General features: G+C 40.5%; 2 protein-coding genes, 1 long non-coding RNA gene and 3 other non-coding genes across 14 annotated transcripts; 4 read left to right on the top strand and 2 right to left on the bottom strand.

Moving 5' to 3' along the window:
- Nucleotides 1–697: 697 nt before the first annotated feature.
- On the bottom strand, nucleotides 698–7,423 carry LOC143521804 (butyrophilin subfamily 1 member A1-like). The gene is made up of 9 exons (XM_077015153.1): nucleotides 7,284–7,423; nucleotides 6,724–7,086; nucleotides 6,175–6,465; nucleotides 5,272–5,388; nucleotides 5,146–5,166; nucleotides 5,040–5,060; nucleotides 4,800–4,853; nucleotides 4,612–4,653; nucleotides 698–4,506 (listed from the first exon to the last, which is right to left on the bottom strand). Exons 1-9 carry the CDS (start codon nucleotides 7,336–7,338, stop codon nucleotides 3,953–3,955), a joined length of 1,518 nt encoding a protein of 505 aa, XP_076871268.1. The 5' UTR covers nucleotides 7,339–7,423; the 3' UTR covers nucleotides 698–3,952.
- LOC143521813 (calcium-binding protein 4) lies at nucleotides 7,351–19,985 on the top strand. Of its 9 annotated transcripts, XM_077015238.1 has the most exons (9): nucleotides 7,473–7,490; nucleotides 17,005–17,043; nucleotides 17,328–17,359; nucleotides 17,452–17,599; nucleotides 18,544–18,574; nucleotides 18,845–18,988; nucleotides 19,203–19,312; nucleotides 19,501–19,648; nucleotides 19,763–19,985. In XM_077015238.1, the coding sequence occupies exons 4-9, from the start codon at nucleotides 17,555–17,557 to the stop codon at nucleotides 19,789–19,791; spliced, it is 507 nt and encodes a 168-aa protein (XP_076871353.1). In that variant the 5' UTR covers nucleotides 7,473–7,490; nucleotides 17,005–17,043; nucleotides 17,328–17,359; nucleotides 17,452–17,554; the 3' UTR covers nucleotides 19,792–19,985. The 9 variants fall into 9 exon arrangements, with proteins under 9 accessions (XP_076871308.1, XP_076871342.1, XP_076871288.1 ...); XM_077015193.1 differs by lacking the exon at nucleotides 17,328–17,359 and having other exon boundaries at nucleotides 7,351–7,490; XM_077015173.1 differs by having other exon boundaries at nucleotides 7,397–7,490; nucleotides 17,005–17,359.
- Nucleotides 19,986–20,058: 73 nt separating this feature from the next.
- Nucleotides 20,059–22,593, top strand: LOC143521786 (uncharacterized). Its single transcript, XR_013132841.1, has 2 exons — nucleotides 20,059–21,330; nucleotides 22,063–22,593. It is a non-coding gene; the product is annotated as an uncharacterized LOC143521786 (long non-coding RNA).
- A 222-nt stretch (nucleotides 22,594–22,815) lies between these two features.
- Nucleotides 22,816–22,889, top strand: trnai-aau (transfer RNA isoleucine (anticodon AAU)). Its single transcript has one exon. It is a non-coding gene; the product is annotated as a tRNA-Ile (tRNA).
- Nucleotides 22,890–23,178: 289 nt separating this feature from the next.
- trnaa-agc (transfer RNA alanine (anticodon AGC)) lies at nucleotides 23,179–23,251 on the bottom strand. Its single transcript has one exon. It is a non-coding gene; the product is annotated as a tRNA-Ala (tRNA).
- A 333-nt stretch (nucleotides 23,252–23,584) lies between these two features.
- trnai-aau (transfer RNA isoleucine (anticodon AAU)) lies at nucleotides 23,585–23,658 on the top strand. Its single transcript has one exon. It is a non-coding gene; the product is annotated as a tRNA-Ile (tRNA).
- The last annotated feature ends 273 nt before the right edge of the window (nucleotides 23,659–23,931 follow it).

Genomic DNA, 23,931 nt, shown 5'->3' with positions numbered 1-23,931 from the left:
TGGTCTAACCATCCTAACCACTGCACAGAGAAACCATCGTGGTAGCCTGACAAAAAAAAAAAACGCTACAATATAAATGTTACGTTTTACAATTTGTTCAGTCAAAATTACACAACAGTTGGCGAGGAAAGTGCAAGTTTGAAGGATTGATTTCTAAATTGGAATCCCAAAAGGCTTTGTATTTGAAAGGCTGTTGTGCATACCCACTCACTCACATGGTGCTCATATGACCTGAAGTAGAAATCAAATGCAACTGACTTACCGATGAAGCATGTTATTTCTCCCTCAGCTTTGAGTGAGATGCAACCCAGAAACAGTCTAGATGATATAGCTAATATATTGACTAATTATAAATTATGAAACTGTGCACCATCCTGATTGCTCAGGAACCAATGTTTTGATAACGGGAACAGGTGGAATATTATGGGGCAGTCATGGCCTGGTGGTAGGGAACTGGTCTTGTGACCGGAGGGTCGTGGGTTCGATTCCCAGACCTGAGGCCATGATTGAGGTGCCCTTGAGCAAGGCACCTAACCCCAACTGCTCCCCGGGCGCCGGGCTAGGGCTGCCCACCGCTCTGGGCACGTGTGATCCACAGCCCCCTAGTAATCACTAGTGTGTGTGTGTGTGCGCTAACTGCACAGATGGGTTAAAAGCAGAGGACAAATTTCGATTGTGGTGAAAAATCACAATTGACAAAATATGGCATATTTATTGAATCAGTCTCATTACCGAAGAATGAATACGGAATCTGCGCAGTGACCTAATACACATGGACCAAAATATATATATTTACTACCATGACCAAATCAATGAATAAATATTCAAATATTTATTAAATGGTTAATATCACAATTATAAGCATTACGTGTGGAATGATTTTGCTCAGAAAAGTAGCTAATTCTAATAGGTAAGCTTGCTTACCTATAAATCAAAAAGAAGGCAAAAAAAACAATTATACAACTATGAATGGACTTCAGTAAACCTTCCATAAACAAAGTAGGATCAAGTGGAAAATGAGGGCTTCAGGAGGAAATCAGAAAGAAAGCAGAAACCCAGACAGAGGCTAATGAAGAGAGCTAGCCATACCAAATGTTATGGAGAGAGCGAACTCTACAGAAACAAGACGATTAAAGGCCGGCACCTGAAGCAACGTGTAATAGCAGCTTACTTCAAGTTTGAAAGGGGAACCTGTCCATGGGCGGTCAACTGTCAAAATTTTCAAAGGCAGACTAGACTCGATGCGCTGTCTTGGAATGCGGATCTTGGCCTTGCAGTTGGTGCTTACACGACCCGGGGACCTTTCTCAGGTTCAGCTCTAAGACGTTCACTGAGCCGGCCTAGTTCAGGCTGCTCCTAATTTCCTTGGTTAGTGAAGTCTTCACAGAAGGCCACAGCGGTGGCTCGCAGGTGCTCAGTTGAACTTTCGTCTATGTTTGTTCTCTTTACGTTGGCTAAAACTAAAATCAATGTCTGCTGGCCGAGCTGAATTAACTTTTAATTTATCTGATTGAAATTAAAATGAAATAACTTTTAAAAGGCTAGATGAATGAGAGCAAATTTGACTAAAACGACATATAAAACAATGTAGTTCTAAGTACTTGTTTCATCTCAAGAGGCTAAAGAAGATCTTGCTTGGTGGATGAAGATCGGAAGTTCGAACTTAGTAGCGATGTCTTGGCACCTGTCCAACTACCTTCTTGGAGGCTGGAACTGGTAGCATTGTTCTGTCTTTGGTTCCACTCCTCTCCACTAATTCTGACTTGTGAAACACTAAGTAAATTTTAGGGGTGTTATCCAGTAAACTTATTGGTCAGTTACACTGCTAACCATTAGAGCTGACTTGCTGAGCTTGTACATTTAGATGACATATGTCCTATAATGCATAGACAGAGATGAATCTGAAGTAACATACTGAAGTACACGGATATGCATACGTCTGAAATAACAGCACACATTAATACCTGGGTATGCCTAGATCTAAGACAACAATCACATATGGTTATGTCTAAAAAAAAAAAAACAAAACAAAAAAAACGACACACTAATATCTGGTCAAGCATAAGTCTAAAATAACACAGCACACACTAATATTTGGTAATGCATAAGTCTAAAATGACATAGCATATGAGCATATGATCCACAATAATGGGAGATATCAATGATTATACACTGAACAGCACTTGGACTGGACCCATTAACACATGAGGGGTCCTAAGCGGTGTATTTATTACAGATCACTAATGTTCAGATGGCATAGACACAGGGTTTAACCTAGGTATCAACTTCAGTCCAGTTCTTAATCATACGCTGGTAGGGAAACATTGGTTGAATAAGACCCGAGAGCCTTTACTCCTCCATTGATGATAGGGGTCCTTCCCCTGGCTGGAATGATGGCAAGTTTTGTGTCACTAGACTCATCTTGCAAAGTTACTTCCTTTAGGCTAGATAATTATCCAGTGTCCGTCTTGGGGCAAAAGTTCCAAGAAAACATTTTCTAAGATTAGAAAATCTGCTTTCTCCACTAGTGCTTACTGATTTATCATCACATAAAAACGCTTGAACGTGCATGTTCATTCCTGCCTGCCACTGTATCATGTAGTCTTCCACATAATGTACATGTGAAGTATGTTAGAAATAGAGTTGGACAGAATTTCTCATTAGCTAGCTTAGTCATTTACACAAATACTATAAGCTTTAAAATTATTAAATATACAAACACAACATTATGAATTTAAAAAGGGCAACAAGTATAAATGCCCTCAAATACAGAGAAACTTTCCAGAATGAAAAATGCTAAAATCTTTTAAACTAAAAATATGACTGATACTGTAATTATATGATCATGACTGAAATTATTCACAACGGGATCTTCATCGAGATCATACTGGCTGGCATATGCGTTCAGTCAAATAGAAAAAGATATTAAAGTCTAAGGTGCAGCTTTGACAAAGGTCCTCAGACATATTTTGCTAGTTACATAAACCAGCATTTAATTTAAGTCTTTATAGCTAAGATCTGCTAATTTGATTGATGACATGCAGAATTCCAAAATAAAAATGTAAAAAATCATACCAGATCTCTTTAAAAAATGTAAATAAAATAAAAAAATGTAACTACAAATACAATTTTTTTTACCAAGCCTAGCATGCACATATAAATACTATATAACTGCTAGGTGTCAGAAGAAATATAACATGTTACAATACATCTGTCCTGATCACAAAAACGATGTCTGTGCCAAAAACAATGAATTTCCTAGCAGAAACGTCAAACAGTGCATGAGTACAATTCTTCTGCTCTAGCGTCTAGTTTCTTATTATGACCGAACACAAAAGCAGGTGTTTTACTGTGAAGATTTTGAATAATGCCTGTACAGTTGGGAGCTGCCTCTTACAAGCTAACAGCCGAATCTATCTGTCCTAACAGTTCTGCAGTTTGTTACAATATAAATACACACTCGACAAACAACTGCCCAGTTTTGGAGAATGTGCAATGCTGCATGCTTGTTAATGTGTGCAGTCATTTGTAGATTTAAACTTCTACATACAGAATCTGCAATTCCTATATTACATTTATTTATGGGCAATTTACTGATGCACAAAAAATAAAGAAATCCTGACTTATGTTGGTGTTTGACTACTTGTTCAATGTTATAAAATCTAGTATTAGACACAATTATTGTCTAGCAGAGTGTAAAGCTAAACATTGTTTTAAATCATATTCTGCTATCCCACCCTCAAAGGTAAATGTGGGAGAAAACATTTTTAATATGTAGTGTGTTTTTATATAGTTGTAAAAATATGAAAAGGATCTATGAAGTAACTTTAAGATTTTGAATTCAAATGTATGCATACAAGAATGCACACAATGAGGCATTGGTGTCATTATGGGGGACTCACTTGAGTTGTCAGTTGGAGAACTAGCACCCTCTACAGGAGTCCTGGGGCTGCTACACTTTGGGCTGGGTCTTGATGTCATGGATTTTAAGAGGAGCTTTATCATTTATCCCTGGGTTAAAGAGAGGCGCAACCTCCCCATGGAATTGTGTTTTCATCGTAACCAGATGTATACCCTCTTTAGCGTTGTAAAATGATAGCTCACCTTGGTCATAGTCTAGAAAAACTCCAATGATCTCAGGCATCGGAGTGAGAGTGGGGAGAGAGACTTCAGGTTCAGAATTAATATTGAGGCCAGTTTCTTTACTTGAGTAAAGAAACCAAAACCCTTTGGATGGGGTAAATTCATTCTTGATTTTAGGTAAATTGCTTAAATCTGATGCGCTGGTGACTCCAATGAGCCATGATGTTTTGGGTGCTGTATTAGGTAATGTTAATGCCACTTCCCAGTATGCACGCCCACTGCTGAAAGCATCTGTTCCACGTACTGATAAATGATATGGAAAACCAGGTCCCTCGTGGGTATCAGCAGCACTTTCCCCATCTCTTACAGCTTTGTCTTTAATGGTTAAATATTGACAGGCCTGCTTAAGTAGTTTGATGCTCACTGTGGGGAAGAAAGCATTTGAGTTAACAAAGGCTTGTGCTACAATTCCTCAAATATGCTTGTATTTTGAACAAGTTCTGTATATCAGACAATACATAACTATACCTGCTTCTCTTCTCAGCTCTTCCATGTTTGTTTTAGGGCAAGCTGAAAATTAATTTAAATATGTAAAAAATTATCAAATGGGAGGCAACCAGAGAGTAAATACAACCATATATACAACTGACATTTTTCTCAGTATGCCTTAAATTTATTTATTTCAAATAATTTGAGAAAGTCAAGTCAAATGTTACCTGTCATAAATATGGCTACGGATGGTACACGTTCTTTTCTCATTTGCTCCGACCCTAACCATAGGCAAATAATTATGTAAATGATTAGGTCGCTTAACTGAATAAAAAGCAACCAATGCAAATATCCATGATTGACACATCATTCCTTGCAGGTTGGTAATGTAGGTTTTTGTTGTAGTTTTAAATGACTTTATCAAAGTGAAGTCAAGTGTAGTTGTGAGATACGCAGTACGTTCATACCTGTTTCCTTAGCCTCTTCGTCTGACGAGACAAAACAGACTGTTATAGCCAATCAGTTTGTGTCACAAACGTGAGAAAGATTAAACACCAGAAGAACAACTCTTACCTCTATTGGCTGGCACATATCCTACAACACAAAAATGCTACAATGAACGATCTCCAATAGCTACAACATGCGATGTTACACAGCATTAATGTCCAAGCAGGAACAAGCATTCACAGGAGACCTAACCTGTCTTGTATTTTCTGTAGAAGTAGACACCGAGGCCGAGTAGAGCCACCACAGCCAACACGGCGACAACGAAGAGAGCTTTCCACGGCCCCTCTCTGTCTTCTGTGTTAGTCGGTGCTGGGGGTTGTGGAGTTAACCAATGTCACACCATAATAAGTATAAACGATTTATGGTACAGCCCGCACAGACTCCTGGGACAGTGCTCGCTTGATGTGTTGAGCTGTCAGTTGTTTGAGACACGCCACACGTGCGGTCAAGAGTTTTAGCCCATCTTCTAGCATACGCTTGCAGTGCTGAGTCAGCAGTCAGTTACTGACCACAAATCAACTTGAGACTGGATATATTTAAAACCTCAAACCATAGTCCGCTGACCGCAAAACAATTTTACTTCGTCTCATGAGAGCAGCTTGTTGTAGGGAAAAATATAAATGTAATAATAGTAATTATGATAATAATAGTAAATAAATACTAATTTTGAGAACTATTGTTTGCTACTTTATGGAGGTAAAGATGACTTCCTTTAATTCTTAAAATATTTTTAACATAATGAATTTCCTTGTTAGTTAACGTACAATGCATGTCTTGTTATAAAAGTATTTTTAGTGTAAAAGTTAAAAAATTAATAACCCCCCCCCCCCCCCCCCCCCCCAAAAAAAAAAACACTAAGAAGGGCTTTAATTCAATAAATTACCACATATAATAAAAGCTTCCTTTTCTCTTTCAGGTGACAACATATGTGGCAAAGGAAAGTCATAAGCAGTAATATGCAATGGGCAAAGTAAATGTCACATAATCACTAACTGCACCTTTAATCTCGGAAGACTTCATCACATTCCATCCAGAAAACAACAATGAAGTCACAGAACATGTTGAGCATATCAAATTATTAGAATATTTCCTCACCTACGGCGACAATATTTCGAATATCCACATGTCCATCCCTCTCTCCTACTCCGGATAGAGAGATGTAGCAGGAGACCGACGTTGCTTTAGAGGGGGAGCGGAGAACCCAGCTGTGGACACAGGTCAGTTCATCTACATCTTGGCTGAAGATGAGACCACCTGTATGAAGGGTGGTCTGTTTATCAGACTTCCACTCGACCTCCGGTCTTGGCAGCCATCCACAGGACCTGCAGGTAACGTTTATCAGGTCACCCTGGGGCTGCAGAGAGAGGACAGGTGAGGAGCCCAGAGCTGAGGGGGTGAGATGGAGTAGAGAGAGAGAAGAGGGTGGGGCAATTGTGCATAGAAGATTAGCAAAGGAAAAGGGGAATGACAGAGGCGGAGTTTGAGACAAAAAGGAAATAAATGTTGAAATATGACATTCCACTGGCTGATTTTCATAAGATGTCTGTAAACTAGTTCTGAACTTGTTAGCAAACATTAAGAGTTTACGATCACAATGGAACTGTATATTAATATAATATTATATACATAATATTTTCAACTTACCAATTAAATTTAGACTTAATGTTCCGGTTCCATATGCGTTATCTCCACTCACAAAGCAGTTAAACACCCCCTGATCCGCCAGGGTGAGGTTCTCCAGCCTGATGGACACATCTCCCCCCTTCAGCCCGGTGGAGTGCTCCTCTCGCAGGCTTAAAGAGCTTCGGTTCCTGTACCTATCCTCTTGTTGGTCTGATACAATCTTCCGATTGAGGTAGAGCAGGACCGGCTCTCTGTAATGGTTTGGACGGTACCAACGGATCTCCATGTCCTCAACATTCAGCGGAGGGTTAAGCCAACATGGAAGAACCACGGAGGAGCCAAGTGATCCCAAGACTTCATCAGTAGCGCACTTCACAGGCAGATCTAGCACAGAACGGGAGAGTACAGTTGCACTAATACTTTAATCACGAACTGGCACCGTAGTAAAAATATTAGCATTGTAGTATTTCGGGAGGGATTTGTAGGAGTGATCAGTTCAGCTAAAAACACACGGGGGGGAGGGAACGTGCATTAGGCTATCTGTTAAGCTACAGTAACGAGTCTAACCACAAAGCTCTTACCTGAACCCTTAACGAGCTGAGACCCAAGGAATAGCAGGAAAGCATACGATAACATTTCTGTAAAGAAACGTGAAAAATGTAGCCTACAGTTTAAACACTAGAAAGGTTGGACAGAGCAAATCTGCATACGACGCACAGCTACAACCTGAAGAGGGAGTGGTGATTTATACTTTCATTTTCGTATTGTGCGGACAATGAAAAGTAAAGGTCAGTAAGCTGTATCATCACAGCTCTCGTCCAGAACATGCCCAAAATATCTGCTTTGCAGCTGAATGTCAAAATTCCCCTCGATCCGTTTTGTTGCGGTTCACCTGAAGAGGGACAAACGCTTCCTTTTCCAGTCTTCTTATTGTATTTCTCTGCGCGTTTACTACTCTCGTAATAGCGATTCAAATTGCAGTCCTTAAACTCGGCCATCTGTGAATGCCCAGATCTGCTTTATAATGAATACATGTTTAGCTTCACACTCTGCTAGATAGTAGGCCTAATTATGTGACACGCTAGATTTTATAACATCGAACAAGTAGTCAGAACGTTACTAAACGTGACCAAACGTCCGTATTTCCCGGGACATGTCCGTATTTCACGTCCTGTCCCTGGCGTCCCGGGTTTTTAAGTGAGGAAATGTCCTGGTTTTTAAATTACCTTCATTGGACCATTAAAAGTTACATTTACAGGCACTAGGGCACGGCGCTGCGTGTGCCGTGATCCCTGAGCCGGGTCAGTGAGGGCAGCCCAGAGACCGTATAGGCCTATGTATGTGGGTCATTCTACAGAAATGTCCACTTTTCTGTCCCTAGACTTAACAGGGCAGTTGCATTTTAAAACCCATCAAATTTAGGGATTTATTTACATTTTAAGACAAAACAACATGATATTTGAACAATTATATCTTTTTGATAGTCACTTTTTCTTTTCAACCATTTTAGTGTTTTTCCAAGTATAGTGGTACCTCGAGATACGAGTTTAATCCGTTCCAGACCCGTGCTCGTATCTCGAACTGCTCGGTTCTCGAAGCAATTTAACAATGTAAAGTATTGTAATTGGTTCCGGTCCTTAAAAAAGTCACAAAACTAGCGTAAATGTGGAAAAAAAGACACGTTCTTTATTAATAAAGGCACACGCAACATGTATAATTAAACAATAAAATAAATGTAGGAGAAATAGTTATTACAGTACTACAAAAAACGTTTGTAGTATTGAAATACTGTACTGTATACACCGTACGTACTGTTACTCGTTGCAAAGCACACGTGCGAATGGCTGTGATGACCGGGTACAGGAGTCGACCTTACCAACACCTCAATAATAAAAAAAACGCTATTGGCTGCTAGAACGCGCTAAATGACGTCATCTCCGCACATACAGGTATGTTTGTGTTTTTGAACCTAAGGTTGTGGGGGAGGGAGAGAAAGAAAAGCGTTTGAGTGTGTCTTTGAGCTGATTAATGATTTTTTTTCCATATAGTACTGTACTGCCACCTAGTGGTTCATGCTCCTATCTCGAGCGTGCACTCGGGTGTCGAACAGAAATTTTGCTCGTCTCGGTGCTCGTATCTTGGATTGCTCGTATATAGAGCAGCTCGTATCTCGAGGTACCACTATGCCCAAAAATGTCTGTCCTCGCTGTCATGCTGGGAAACTAAGGGCTTTTATTTCTTAATGGAAAACATATACTTTATTAACTCAACTGCAGTTATGTGTCCATAAAGATCCAATATGTCACACAAAATATTTAAAAATACAATATTGCAAATAAATATAATAAAATACATAATAAATGTGTACGTCCCCTATATTCATGTCACTGGTGTTACCGTATGACAAAAGACTATTATTTTAATATACAAAGCCATGCTGATGACATCACAGGAAATCATTTTGTTTCCTCTCTGAAGATTAATGAAAACAGACGCATTGTAAGTTCAATGTCATTTTTCATTTTTTATAAATTTTATCATCTACCATAAGGTTTCCTTCGAAGCTTCAGTGCAAGTCACTGGTATGCCCTACTTTAATCTTTGGAAAATGAACATGGAATAATAAAAATGGGTTAATTTATACATAATTCAGTGAGTAGTTCATGACTGTCAACATGTGGTTTGATTCCCTGTGGCAGCTATTTTGTAAAATAGATTTGTTATGACAGTTGTCACTGGTGTTACCGTCACTGGTGTTACAATCCTGATGGGTAACAGTATATGAAATCTTCAAATAAATGTACAAAAAAGGCAAAAAGCCATTTAGGTCAGGGTACCCGCGGGTCCTTAAAAAGTCTTAAAATGTCTTAAATTTAGTTTTCCATATTCAAGGCCTAAAAATTTCTTAAAATGTCTGGAATTTTATGAGGGGAGGCATTAAATTATTATAAGTGTGTGTTGTTCAGTTGTTCTGGCGCGATGTGAACTTTGCCGAATCTAGCGCTAGGACCATGCAGAAAATAACCGCTCTAGGGTCCTAGTGCTAGATTCCTAGCGCTGGAGTATACGGCCTCAACTATGGAGCTATTATAGTGTCACCAGAACCTGAACCTGAAATCATTATTACTTGAAAAAACAGTCTGTAAAATCCTCGCAGGTATGCAAAAATTCGAGTTAAAATTCAGGTTCAGGTCGAAATTCAGGTTCGGGTCGCAATTCAGGTTCGGGTCGCAATTCAGGTTCGGGTCAAAATTCAGGTTCGGGTCGTAATTCAGGTTCGGGTCGAAATTCAGGTTCGGGTTGTAATTCAGGTTCAGGTCGAAATTCAGGTTCGGGTTGAAATTCAGGTTCAGGTTGAAATGCGGTTCATCCGGGATACGTAGGATGAGCAAACAAACTCAGAGCTAATCGAACTGCATCTGGCCAATCACAAAACATATCAGAGGTCATTAAGAGGCGCGTCTTTCTGCTAAATTTCCTGTAAGAGTGCGGTCCCTGTTTGGCGTGTAAGTAGCATGTAAGCAGCACGAAAGTGACCACTGTGCCACCCAGAAATGGCACCTTGTGGCAGCTGCCACATAATCGTGGCACTTAGTGTGACCAGTGCTGCGTGACTGTGGTCTCCGTTGTCCAGAAACGCCGCCTGCCTCTGCTGACAGACATCTAAAGACTCTTGGGTGACTCTGCGTATCGGCCACTCGCTTAAAATCATCCCGACGAGCTCCGAATCGCCATTTGTTGAAATGAAGATGGTTCATAACTTTTGTTTAAAAATTATGTTGAGTGAAATACTAGCCGACATCCAGCTAGACAGCTCTATATTACTAGTTCAGAATACTGTTTAGCGATAACGTCGAATTAAGATTATAGGAGGGTACGTGAATCTACAGTGGTAGACCGTTAACGACAGCACTAAATTTAAAGGGTTTATTATTATAGATGTATGGTTATCAGTGAATGTTCCTACACGCCATCAGCGTCATTTAAACCTCTGCGAGCGAATGGCATCGCATTTAGTATTTGTGCAATTTGTAGTATATTTCGCTTTGTATTGGTTTATATTGTTAGTCTAGATTGTCAGCCGAGCGGCTCCCGACATAATCGTTAAACAGCATCCTGAACTCGTAGTTTGGAGCTGTCGGTCAGCTCCGAATCGTTCACCCAACATAAATTAACAAACAAAAAATATAAACCATCTTCATTTCCACGAATCCTACAAATGCGATGCCACTCGCTCGCAGTGGTTTAAATGATGCTGATGGCGTGATGAACGTTCACTGATGAACAATCTGTAATAAATCTGTTTTATGTTGTGACGTGGGGGTGAAGTGTTATCAGTGGGAGGACACTTGATGAGAAGAGCATTTTATATAAGGGGTTTCACATTTAACATTAAATTAACTACGTTAATATAATAGAAGACACACGGACAGCACGATCATGATGAAGCATGACTAAACTAGACGACACCACAAACCACTACAGCGACACAACACGGATTGTAAATGACAGCCTTATATTTATTTATTTGTTTATTATTGAATATTTGATTATTCTGCTACCTCCTGTTATCGCTGAACTAAACTTTCGGCACGAGACTTTCAGCGCGAGCTCTTCAGCGCGAGTTCTTCTGTGCGCGTTCGATGTACGTTGCTCCAGAGTTTGAAAAAACACAAGAACAAACGAATTACTTGTTATATTCCTTGTTGACACTTGTGGAAGATATTTTACTGTAGTTGGCTTCGTTTTTTTTGTGTTGTTGTATGTCAAATGTAAAACAAAGTTCAAACTTAGCGCCATTGGAAGCAGAAGGAGGTAGGAAGAAAAATTGTATTAATCCAAAAGAGTGATTTATTTAATTTGAAACGAAGGGAGATGTGATTGTTGTTTTGTTTTCAGTAAGAGCTGCGGCTCATAACATAAAGTTGAGTTCATGTGCAAGTTTGCTAGGAGTGACGCATTTAAAGTTTGGACCCTGTTCTACACATTATCTGTGAGGTATGGTGCTAGGGCATTTGTGTTTATTTTTTATTTTTTGCCACATTTTGTAGTTTTCACGGTGTCAAATGTCGGTGGCGAAAGGAGGAGAGAATAAAGATACACCAGTAGAGGCTCCGAGCATTGTTTGTGTGATTAATCCAAGTGGTCCGCTACACGGATGACTAAAGCGAACATACCAGAGAACGAGTACAGATAAACACGAAAACACTCAAACTTACCCGTGCACAGTGGCGTGCACAATTAGACCCCAACTCTGCCCTTTATCAACGAAAGTGCCCTTTTGAAACTTCGTTTTTTATTATTATCATTTTACTGAGGTCGGTTTGAAATGATCTTTTGAAAACCTGAGCGATTAAAAACAATGCCCTGAAATGCGCCACCACCTCGCACACACCCGACCTCTCTATTCCTTTGTCACACCAGATGCGCTGCAGCAGCAGTTCAGTTCAGCGAGTGGAAGGAAGCGTCTTCAGCACAGCACACACGCTCACAGATAGACTTCTTCTCCCGTCCCCACCAGCCAGGTCACATACACATCAAGTCAAATCGTACCGTTTGTCCTCTAAGCCCAACGTGAAATCATTTTGTTGTGCAGTAAAATGTCTCATACAGCACCAAACTACTAAGCATTTTTAGCCGATGGTCACCTGATAAACTAGTCGCACTAGCCCAAATCAGTGATAGATAACGTGAGGACGACCACATACAAATAATTAAGGTAGAGTTTGCAAATCTATGTGTTAAGCTGAACGTTTTCTGTTGTATACGTTTTGTTAGGCAACATAAATTAACACATTCGTTTGTGAAAGAAGAAACGGGAAGTTCCCCATTACCTGTGAAAAATGTCCATCTGCATTCGTGTAATGACAACAGTCAGTAGCCTATAACTCATTCTCGTACTTTTTGGTCTTTTTACTGTCTTAATTGTAAGCCTATATTGATTTACTAATTGCAAAATATATGCAACAATGCCTGCAGACAGTGGAGGGTAAACAGAAGTTAACTGAAGGACAATGACTATAGTTAATATTGGATATGGATTTTATCAGTTGGCGGTGTGACTTTTTCCATTGAAAACTCACGTTTAGAGAATGTTACTAATAAAAGTCAAATTTCATTCAACATGCGCTTGTAATTTTTTTATAATGAATTGTTCCACGTGCGCTAAAAAGTGCCCCCCCCCCCTTCCCCCCAGCACTTGCCCCCCAAAATGTCTGTGCACGCCACTGCCCATGCACACACCACATGCTCTCATACAGAACACATACTCTTTAACGATAATGTCGAATTTAGATTAGTGGTAGACAATGAGTGGCAGTAGCCGCTCGGTGGTTGATGGCTGATGCTGCGGTGTTACGTGAACTGTGGATTTTGGGGAGGTTGTTTTCTCTTTCGGTTAATTTTGGTTTAACAGGTGGATTGCCTCGGTACGGGTGGATTCTGTCGGCCAATCGAAGATCGTGATTTGGATGAGGGGTAGGATATTCGGCTTCATAATCTGCATGACGGAGTTGCTGGAAGTTGCCGGGAGGCGACGCGAGCATTTATTGCCTTTACGGTTGTGTGTGACTTTTGAGAAACTGTAGCTCATGATTCTCATGTGAGAGGTGAGGGTTTGTGCGATAGCTTTTGTCATGAATAGCGTTGTGAAAATCGCCACCATGGAGTAAGAACGTAGTAGCATGTGCACAATTATATAGACACCCATGCAGGGATATTTTATAAGAAACACCAGTATAGAGGCGGGCACCGTGTATGTATATTTGTTTGAGATTATCGTCGTAGATATATTTTCTTTATTTATGTTAGTAAGGTGTGAGTCTTGCTTTGTTAACTAGTATATTTTGTTTGTTTATTTTCTTTGGTGCCGTCTACTGCTCCTTTCCTTGGTTGGTTTATGGTCAATCGTGTATTTTTGTACGTACGTGTCTGTTCAGTGTTTTGCTGCGTAGAAAAGGCTCTTCTACCCATTACCACTCTGCAGTAAAGCGTTTTCTTACGTATCCGTCTGGTTTTCGCGTTCTTCTTTAATTTCATCTTGTCCACTACGCACATGCTACTACCCCACACCCCAAACCTAGACCCATGATATCGTGGGGTCGTAACAGACGTAATCTAGACTAACAATATAAACCAATACAAAGCAAAATATACTACAAATTGCACAAATACTAAATGCGATGCCATTCGCTCGCAGAGGTTTAAATGACGCTGATGGCGTGTAGGAACATTCACTGATAACCATACATCTATAATAATAAACCCTTTAAATTTAGTGCTGTCGTTAACGGTCTACCACTGTAGATTCACGTACCCTGCTATAATCTTAATTCGACGTTATCGCTAAACAGTATTCTGAACTAGTAATATAGAGCTGTCTAGCTGGATGTCGGCTAGTATTTCACTCAACATAATTTTTAAACAAAAGTTATGAACCATCTTCATTTCAACAAATGGCGATTCGGAGCTCGTCGGGATGATTTTAAGCGAGTGGCCGATACGCAGAGTCACCCAAGAGTCTTTAGATGTCTGTCAGCAGAGGCAGGCGGCGTTTCTGGACAACGGAGACCACAGTCACGCAGCACTGGTCACACTAAGTGCCACGATTATGTGGCAGCTGCCACAAGGTGCCATTTCTGGGTGGCACAGTGGTCACTTTCGTGCTGCTTACATGCTACTTACACGCCAAACAGGGACCGCACTCTTACAGGAAATTTAGCAGAAAGACGCGCCTCTTAATGACCTCTGATATGTTTTGTGATTGGCCAGATGCAGTTCGATTAGCTCTGAGTTTGTTTGCTCATCCTACGTATCCCGGATGAACCGCATTTCAACCTGAACCTGAATTTCAACCCGAACCTGAATTTCGACCTGAACCTGAATTTCGACCCGAACCTGAATTACGACCCGAACCTGAATTTTGACCCGAACCTGAATTGCGACCCGAACCTGAATTGCGACCCGAACCTGAATTTCGACCTGAACCTGAATTTTAACTCGAATTTTTGCATACCTGCGAGGATTTTACAGACTGTTTTTTCAAGTAATAATGATTTCAGGTTCAGGTTCTGGTGACACTATAATAGCTCCATACTCAACAACGTCAACAATTCCCCCCGGTCAACAATTCTCGTTCGCCCCCCCCCCCCCCCGTCAACGATGTGGAACACACCTGCATCCCCAGTAATAGTATTATTTTTTCTTGTGAGAGGTATTAAAAAGGTCTTAAAAGTCATTGAATTTGAGATTTAAAAATGTGCAGATACCCTGTAGGTGTACCTTATGTATGTTCTTATAGCCAATTAGTACAGTAATAATGTAGTATAATTTAAAATACTAAAAAAGAAATTTATGTAAGAAAAATTTCCACCTGTCAAAAGTGGACGTTTTTGTAAAATGACCCATATATATACGATCTCTGGGGCAGCCCTGTTCCTAATCACAATGTAGACAGTGGGACTGTCAGTACTCAAGCAAAATGCCGAAGCGCAAGTGTATGATTTCATGAACATTGCCTCTAATCCCAGCGCCAATATTTATATCTATTTAAATAATGTATTAATTTAAATATCGTGTCCACTGTCATATAATAAGAAGAGAATGAAAGAGCACTGAAACCATTATAAATTGTTTGGAAGTTTTGACAATCACAGCAAGAGTCCAAAATGAAGAGAGAAAAAACAGTTGTTTGAAGAACAGTCCCGAAAAATGCTCAAACTGAGAAAACACTGAAAAAGGAGATAATGCATTAAAAAATACAATATTCACTGCAATTCATCAGTAGTCTTTTTCAAGTTCAAATCTATGGTGTATTTTGTGAACAGGTGGCAAAGCAGTCTGGAAGTCGCTCTGGATATGAGCGTCTGCTTTATGCCCTAAATGTAAATGTTAATGTCACTGTCCAATCATGGACACCGTGAGCCTTCCCTTACGTAGTAAACATTACCTATAATCACTTAACTAGTTCAGTGATTGGTGTTGGCCTCTCATGATTGCATAGTAAAAATCATGAGAGGCCAACACCAATCACTGAACTAGTTAAGTGATTATAGGTAACGTTTACTACGTAAGGGAAGGCTCACGGTGTCCATGATTGGACAGTGACATTAACATTTACATTTAGGGCATAAAGCAGACGCTCATATCCAGAGCGACTTCCAGACTGCTTTGCCACCTGTTCACAGAATACACCATAGATTTGAACTTGAAAAAGACTACTGATGAATTGCAGTAAATGATGTGGTAGTGTGTGAGAGCTTTTGGAGATTGGCATGAAGATGATGCAAAGAAACGATATTTAAAGAATTGTTAAACTTCGTCTAAAGTTGAAGGATGTATTCAGCCCAAAAACAGTCAAATGAAAAAAACTTTATTTTGTCTTTACATTGTAAAACATTGTTACCTTAAAAATAGAAAAACACAGGCCTTAAACAACCTGTTTGTATACAGCAGGAGTCCAATAAGCTATTTAAGAATCGGATGCACTCGTCAGTGGACTGAAATTAGGTAATCTTTGTTTAAGGCAGTGATTGTAAGTGCACAACCAGATTAGCTTAATGGGTCAGAATGGCTAACAGTAACCCACACTCAAAATCCTGACCTCACCTTGAGCAAAGCATCAAGCAGTAGTTCCTTAGTAAACTTGGTAAAATCCAAAAAGCTATGAGAAATTATGAAGAATGTTCTGGAGTCCTTCTACTACTCCAGTTCTGGAATATTCTGGAGTCCTATTCTTCTAGTTCTGGAATGTTCTGGAGTCCATCTCTTCCTGTTCTGTCACGTGCACTCACATGTTTCTGGGCTTAATCTGCCCCAATTTAGCCAGGTAATCACGTCTTAGTCCTCTGATGGAAGAGAGGATGAAGAGAGGGTTAGAACAGAGGAGGGCAGGAAGAGAGTAAAGATGGCATAAAAGGCAAGAAATGGAAAGATCACCAAGAGTGTTGCGGGGTGGAGAGGTGGAGGAACATCAGTACGTTATCACTTGTCTAGCTGTCATTCTTCTCCTTTTGGACCTGTTCTACTGACGGAGGGTAAGACGGGATGGAGCTGCAGGATTAGGGGTTTTATCAAGATGCTGTGTATAGTGGTAGTTTAATGCCTGGAACTGCTGAACTAGATCAGTTATTACACCATTCTGGATCAGTTATCTGTGTGTTGGCTGCAGTGAAATTATCATGATATCATGGTATTGGCTTTTACAGTGTGAACATCACATTTAGATTTTCATCCCAATTGATTTCTCACTTGCATACACACATACAAGATCCATGCATGTGTTTCTTTCTTGTGTTTTTCTAGAATGGCACAGAAGGCAGAGACGGTGCTCTCCACAGATGGGTATAACTGAATGTGGCAGTGGTGGTTTGACCTTTTGACAGTTCATTAACTAGAGCCTAGCCGTTGGTGTAGTAGCTGTATCACAATGTGAAGAAGAATCATTGGAGAAATGACTCCATTAATTTGAGAATAATGAAGCATTTTAAAGAACTTATTAGATGTCTAGTGTTCTAGTTCTAGAATCTGTCTATTAGTTCTAGAATCTGTACATATATATTAGCATGGCAGTATGTGTGGTCACTGGCTATCAATGTCATAACCTTGGTGTTGCTAATGCTTTGCAGGTGAGCAATAGGAACTCTTCACTTTTCCTCCAGTATGTGGAGGTTTTTTAGATAACAGGGTGGAGCTTGAGAGGTGAACATTAGGGTAGCCGTTTTCTGATGGAGTCCTCTCTCTGTTTTATAGTGTCAGATCTCCCCAGTCAGCTGCAGGACATCCTCCCAAACCTGCCCTCTGGAAGGCAGAGACACCCACGGAAATAAAAAGCCGGACCTGCAATGAGGAAGCCATGAACAAAATGTACACAAACCTACTCAACAGTTTTTTTGGACAGGTACACACACACGCACACTCTCTCTGTCCCCCTTATACACAATATATACAGACTGTGCACATTATGATTAATAAACAGAGGTGGACATTCCAGGTTCATAAAGTAAAACTCCTTCCCAGGATATTACTCAAGCTTGCTGGATTTTCTAATTTGTGCAAGCCAGGTAAAATTAGTAGAATGAACACAATCCAGGAAGCCTGAGCAAAATCCCTAAACCTGGAAGGTCCACCTCTGTTAATAAACGAATGCCATTTTGCTGCAATACAATAAAAGCTTGAAGCCGGTCAGCATGCTGTTTGATACTCATGATACTATATGCTAATAAAATCTATTGCTACTCACCTACCCAGTCATGGTCAATGTGTGTGTGTGTTTGTGTGCATGTGTAATGACCTCTGAACTGTGTGGAGTGGTTAATCCCCATGGTAAGAAGCTCTAATAAAAGCTCTTTAGTATAGCTAATTGCCTCTGCTTACAGAGGACTGGTGCAGGTCTACTCAGCTCTTTGACCTTGCCGCCGTGCTGTGATTATTGATTTGTGATTAATGAATTGTGATTCATGATGACGTGTAAGAGAGCATGGTGACGGATACATATAAACAAGAGGGGTTGGGCATGCGCTTTAGTCCTGCACACTTCACATAGGTTGATGCAGATCTGCAAGTGTGAGTGCTGTAAAAACTGATTGGCTGTTTTAGGTAACAGTCGTGGCTGATTGGTTAATCTGCTGTGGGAAATCCCAGATCTAAGCATGTCTTTGGCTTGTAGTTGTTCATAGAGATTAAGTAAACAATGAAATACGATACCATTTGATAGCGCTGAGAAATGTGGTTATGTAAATCTAGTGTAATAGGAAATGTGCAAAGTACATATTTTAAACATTAACTTTTAGCACCATAAAAATACACATCAGACTGACTACGCCCCCTCTGTTTCTTCTTTAGGAGAGAGAGTTATCCCAGCTAGAATTAGATGGTGAGTATTTATAATACATGTAACTAATTGACAGAGGCACCACCACATAGATTATTCACAAAGACATCCAACGACAGGAAGTGTAGTAGCCCTTCCTTGTGTCTTTTAAGTGCTTAAAAGTATCTTATAAGTGCTCTCTGTAGACTACACCTTTTGCCAACTACAAACATTACGTTTCAAAGGGCCTCTGTGTCTGCAATGCCTGTCTGACCAAATCATACGGTGTAGTGTTCAGAGAAAATGAGGACGCATGTCGAGATTTTTGTTCAGAACTGGCAGAGGCGTTTAAGGAGTTTGACTATGACCAGGATGGCTACCTGAACTACAAAGACCTGGCAGAGTGCATGCGCACAATGGGCTACATGCCTACGGAGATGGAGCTCCTCGAAATCATCCAGCAGATCAAGATGAGATGTGAGTGTCCCATGCATGTGTGGTATTCTGTGACAAAACTGCACTCGCTGATTTTGTGTGTGTGTGTGTGTGTGTGTGTGTGTGTGTGTGTGTTACAACAAATTATTGTATTGGACACACTGAGTTTGTGTGCATGAGATTTTTTAATACCTTAATTTTTTTCTTTATTCTGTTGCTACAGTCTATGATCCTGTGTGTGTGTGTGTTTCTGCAGTGGGAGGGTTGATGGATTTTGATGATTTCTGTGAGCTGATGGGGCCAAGGATGATGGTGGAGACAGCTCATATGATGGGACTGAAAGAACTTAAGTGCTCCTTCAAACAAGTGAGCTGCTTCACACACACACACACACACACACACACACACACACACACACTAGTAGCTTAACCTGTGAAACATAAAATTTCACGTGTGACGTGCTCATGCTATGTCACATTTGCCTTTTATAAATCTGGTGGGAGTTTGTCGTTCAGTTTGTCCATGGAAGAATGTTTCGGGATAAAGTGTGTTAGTTTGACACAGACGGGGATGGGAAGATCACTCCTGGCGAGATGAAAGAGGCGGCTGACGCTTTGCTGGGAGAGAAGCTGAAGAAAGGAGAACTAGAGGGGCTCCTGAAAGACATGGACCTGAATGGAGATGGCACCATAGACTTTGATGGTAGTGACCTCTCTCACATACATACATACACACACACACACACACACACACACACACACACACACACACACACACACACAAACCCTCTAATGTGCATTAATGTGTGTCTTGCAGAGTTTGTCATGATGCTGTCCTTGCAGTAGACCTCAGCATCGTCTGCATTATCTCAAAGACCGTCATGTCCTCCAGAACCACCAACAGTCCATGACATGTTCTAATTCTGTCCAATTACCACAAAACCCACAGACTGTTAATACCAACCTCCATCTGCTAGAGCAGGCGTACTCAACTAAATTTGTCCGCGGTCCAATTTTGGCAGATACCTGTGACCTGAGGTCCGGTGCGGGGGGGGGGGGTGTGAACGTAAGTTGTTGAGCGGGGTGGGGGGGGCGTAAGTTGTTGAGCGGGGGTGGCAAACGTAACACTCGTGACGGAGTGTTTTTTCAATAGCCCTGAAATAAATGCTCCGGTTTTTTTTTTGGTCCGTATCCAGTTAATCAGGAATGAGATTGGGTCCGGACAGGACTGCGTTCGGGTCCGGATCCGGACCGCGGTCCGCCAGTTGAGTACCCCTGTGCTAGAGGATGGTAAATTTTACCTCAGTGTGCTCTGTGTGTAAATCTGGGTGGTGCTCCTAGTCCATGATTTTCCCCACAGTTCATGGTTTCCCTGGTTTCCACTGGTTGTGTTGTATGTTTTTTTTTCCAATCAGCATTGAATATTGTATTTAGCAGTGTTCTAGTTCAATGGTACCTTTTGACTTTAACACACTGTACTGTAACTGAAATGTCCAATCTGAGTAGACAACAAAGCAAGTCTGTGTAAAATGGCTCACTCATTCTGTCTGTGCAGGAAATTATTCTATACTCTATTATTCTATACATAGATTTTTATATTTGGGAATGAGCTGAATGTTTGTACTGTTGTCCTGAAACAGATGCGTAGTGTCTCTCTATTTTGCCTATAAACAACAGGGTTCCCGCGGGGTCTTAAAAAGTCTTAAAATGTCTGAAATTCAAAACTTTAAATTTAAGGCCTTAAAAGACTTAAAAAACAGCCAGATTTTCATCCAAGGTCTTAAATTTAATTTAGTCAGGTCTTAAAATTTTACCTTAGTTAATTTTAGAAAAGTGTAGTTTAATCGAAACGTCCGGAAGTCAGTTCTGTGTTGTCTGTGTTTGTGCGGGGCTACAGGTGTTGGTACGTGTTAATTAATTAAACTACAAAACCCATAATAACCGCAGGCAGGAAACGGCCCTTGTCACGAAAAGCCTTCACGCAATGTTGTGCCTCATCCCCGCCGTTTTCGCTATCGTCAGTGCCGGGTCCCGCCGGACTCCACCGCAGTATCACTAGTGCTTCGGCTAATGATATTCGGGCTACATTAGGATAGAGTGACGGCAATGTTCCCTGGTTCGAATATCGCGAAAAAGTTTTCGTGTGGACTAAACAAATCGCATATATAGCTAGATTTGGCTTGGCAGACTTCATCAAGAGAGAGTTGATACGCTCTTACCGGGCCGTATGTGTTAATGTTCGATGAAAGCTTTAATTCAACCACAAAATCCAAACAGCTGGATCTTCATGTTCGGTTCTGGAGCAATGGATATGTGCAATCGAGGTACATGGGCTCTCATTTCATGGGCCATGAAACAGCGCAGGATCTACCAAAACTTATCAAAGTAAGTGATCCTTACTTATGCTCCACAGTCTTCTTTTCAATGTGTTAACCATTTTATACAATTAGGCTACAATACAAAAACATCTCAGAACCATGTACTGTCCATGGCATTGAGTTAGAGAAATGTTTCAATGCATGCTAAATCCCAGCTAGAGGAAATAAAAATATATTTACTGTGTTAAATCATGTAAAATGTAAAAAAAAACAACTATGCCCTGTAGATGGGTTATGTCATGTTTTGAAACATGTTCCACTGTCCCATGCTCTTTCATGGATTGCAGATGGTTTTATTTACATTGTACTGATGTATTGCCTTTTAGTGGGCATAGGGTAAAAACAGGTAGTGTGTCCCAACGTTTTCAATGTTAACATTCAAATTCATATTCAGCATGGCTAGACAAAGTAAGTTGGTTTCATCGGGATAATAAATAGAAAAGAAGGTAGGGGGTTAAAAAAGTTTTGTGTGTTTTAAGATACAGATGGCCTGGGGAAATAAAATTCTGAGCCTTTATTTAATTAGTTAATTTTATAATTTCATTTATTTCAGTAATTTAACCAAAATGTAACATTTAATAAATTTTATCAGCTGCAGGGTGTGAGGATTTTGGTCAAACCATGCCTTAGACATACTTGAAGATAGGCTGAGTCTACATGTTGTTAAATGTATAATGTGTGTATGATTATTTAATTTGATGGTGTACGTCTATCTTTTTATTTCTTATTTTCCAACAAGGAGGTGGAGGCAGAAAACATGCAAGAGGACACAACTGGCACACACAGACTCATATGTGACTGTCACAATGCATGGAGGTGTCACAGGTTCCCCTCACCAAGGAACTCTTAGCATCTGTGGGTGCAGCACGGTCAAAATACTGACTCTTTCTGGATCAGGAATGAATCAGGAAAGAAAAGGAATCCCAGAGCCAGAAAAGAAAGCTGACTGAGCAGTCTTTAGAGGACCTTAAGAAAAGGAAGAAAAGCTTGGAAGACGTATCCACTTGTCTTGCTAGAGTGGCAAATTCTCTTGCAGAAGAAGCTGAGGGCAAGGCTGGATCCAAGATGGCTCAGCTCCTTTACAAGTCAAATGCTGAGATTGGTACTGAAAAGGAAGAACTCAGAGATATGTAGGGTGAGGTTGTATGTAGATATGCTAGTGTTGTGTTGGTAAGGTTGCTTGGGTTGAGTGTTACTATTTTGATTGTTTTAATATTGAATTAATGTAATCCTGTAACTAAATTAATCAAAATAAAATGTTTTAAGAGTTTCTGGGATCATTGGATTGTTTGTGGTAATGTGTTGTGTTGGTCTTAAATTTCACTGAGAATGGTCTTAAAAGGTCTTAAAAAGTCTTAAATTTAACTCACTGAAACCTGCAAGAACCCTGAACAAAACAAATACCGCAGACATCCCTCCTCATACCATTTGTATAATTTCATGGAACGGGCCTTCCTCAGCCACACAACTTGCAGAAAGTGTCCATCATGTAGGCCAGTTAGCTCAGCTGGTTAGAGCGTGGTGCTAATAACGCCAAGGTCATGGGTTCGATCCCCATACGGGCCATTGATGATAGTCTTTTGGATCAGATATGAGGCGGATTAGTGTTATTTTGGGTCTCTCAAATGCCAACTTGTATGGTGGAGATCAGAAAGTCTTGTCGGCCAGTGTGGACTCTTGACATGTGCGAGCCCTTATTGTTGAGTACTCATATAGTACGAATCACATGTTTAAGGTGACACATTCTAACAGAGATTTGGCATGTAGTGTGTGAAAAGAATTATGGAAGCGTCAGGGTCAAAAAACATGCACCAATTTTCTTTTTCACTATCGAGCATGACTGAAATGCCTATAATGGAGAATGTGGGCATCGATCCCACTACCTCTCGCATGCTAAGCGAGCGCTCTACCACTTGAGCTAATTCCCCTACTAGGCTCAGTGCTCTTGTTGTTCAGATCCTGGACAAAAGCTCAAGTCCAAACTGAGAGTGCAAAGCTCTACAGACACTGCAATTGATGATTTTTACATTTCTTTACTGTGAACAGCTGCATGGACTTGCATTTTAGCAGTGGCTCAAAGGTTGAGTAGATTTAATTTGATCGTTGACCGCCAATCAACCAAGAAGAGAAGGAAACTGGAGGTGTCAACTAATGTCTGTGCTTGGTCGATTACCGCAGACATCCCTCCTCATACCATTTGTATACTTTCATGGAACAGGCCTACCTCAGCCACACAACTTGCAGAAAGACTCCATCATGTAGGCCGGTTAGCTCAGCTGGTTAGAGCGTGGTGCTAATAACGCCAAGGTCATGGGTTCGATCCCCATACGGGCCATTGATGATAGTCTTTTGGATCAGATATGAGGCGGATTAGTGTTATTTTGGGTCTCTCAAATGCCAACTTGTATGGTGGAGATCAGAAAGTCTTGTCGGACGGTGTGGACTCTTGACATGTGCGAGCCCTTATTGTTGAGTACTCATATAGTACGAATCACATGTTTAAGGTGACACATTTTAACAGAGATTTGGCATGTAGTGTGTGAAAAGAATTATGGAAGCGTCAGGGTCAAAAAACATGCACCAATTTTCTTTTTCACTATCGAGCATG

This window comes from Brachyhypopomus gauderio, chromosome 1, assembly GCF_052324685.1.
Source record: "Brachyhypopomus gauderio isolate BG-103 chromosome 1, BGAUD_0.2, whole genome shotgun sequence".
Taxonomy (NCBI): Eukaryota; Metazoa; Chordata; class Actinopteri; order Gymnotiformes; family Hypopomidae; genus Brachyhypopomus; species Brachyhypopomus gauderio.
The sequence above is the reverse complement of the archived record's forward strand: the minus strand, read 5'-3'. Positions and strand labels throughout refer to the sequence as shown.

Bases quoted from the DNA above. Each gene is read 5' to 3' on its own strand.
- LOC143521804 (XM_077015153.1), bottom strand. From the start codon at position 7,338: ATGTTATCGTATGCTTTCCTGCTATTCCTTGGGTCTCAGCTCGTTAAG. The intron at 7,087-7,283 runs GTAAGAGCTTTG...GTTCTGTGCTAG, and splicing joins TCAGCTCGTTAAGGGTTCAG to ATCTGCCTGTGAAGTGCGCT. The intron at 5,167-5,271 runs GTTAGGTCTCCT...TTTGTGTTGTAG, and splicing joins CTACAGAAAATACAAGACAG to GATATGTGCCAGCCAATAGA.
- LOC143521813 (XM_077015173.1), top strand. From the start codon at position 17,265: ATGGCAGTATGTGTGGTCACTGGCTATCAATGTCATAACCTTGGTGTT. The intron at 18,989-19,202 runs GTGAGTGTCCCA...GTGTTTCTGCAG, and splicing joins CCAGCAGATCAAGATGAGAT to TGGGAGGGTTGATGGATTTT. The intron at 19,649-19,762 runs GTAGTGACCTCT...TGTGTCTTGCAG, and splicing joins TGGCACCATAGACTTTGATG to AGTTTGTCATGATGCTGTCC.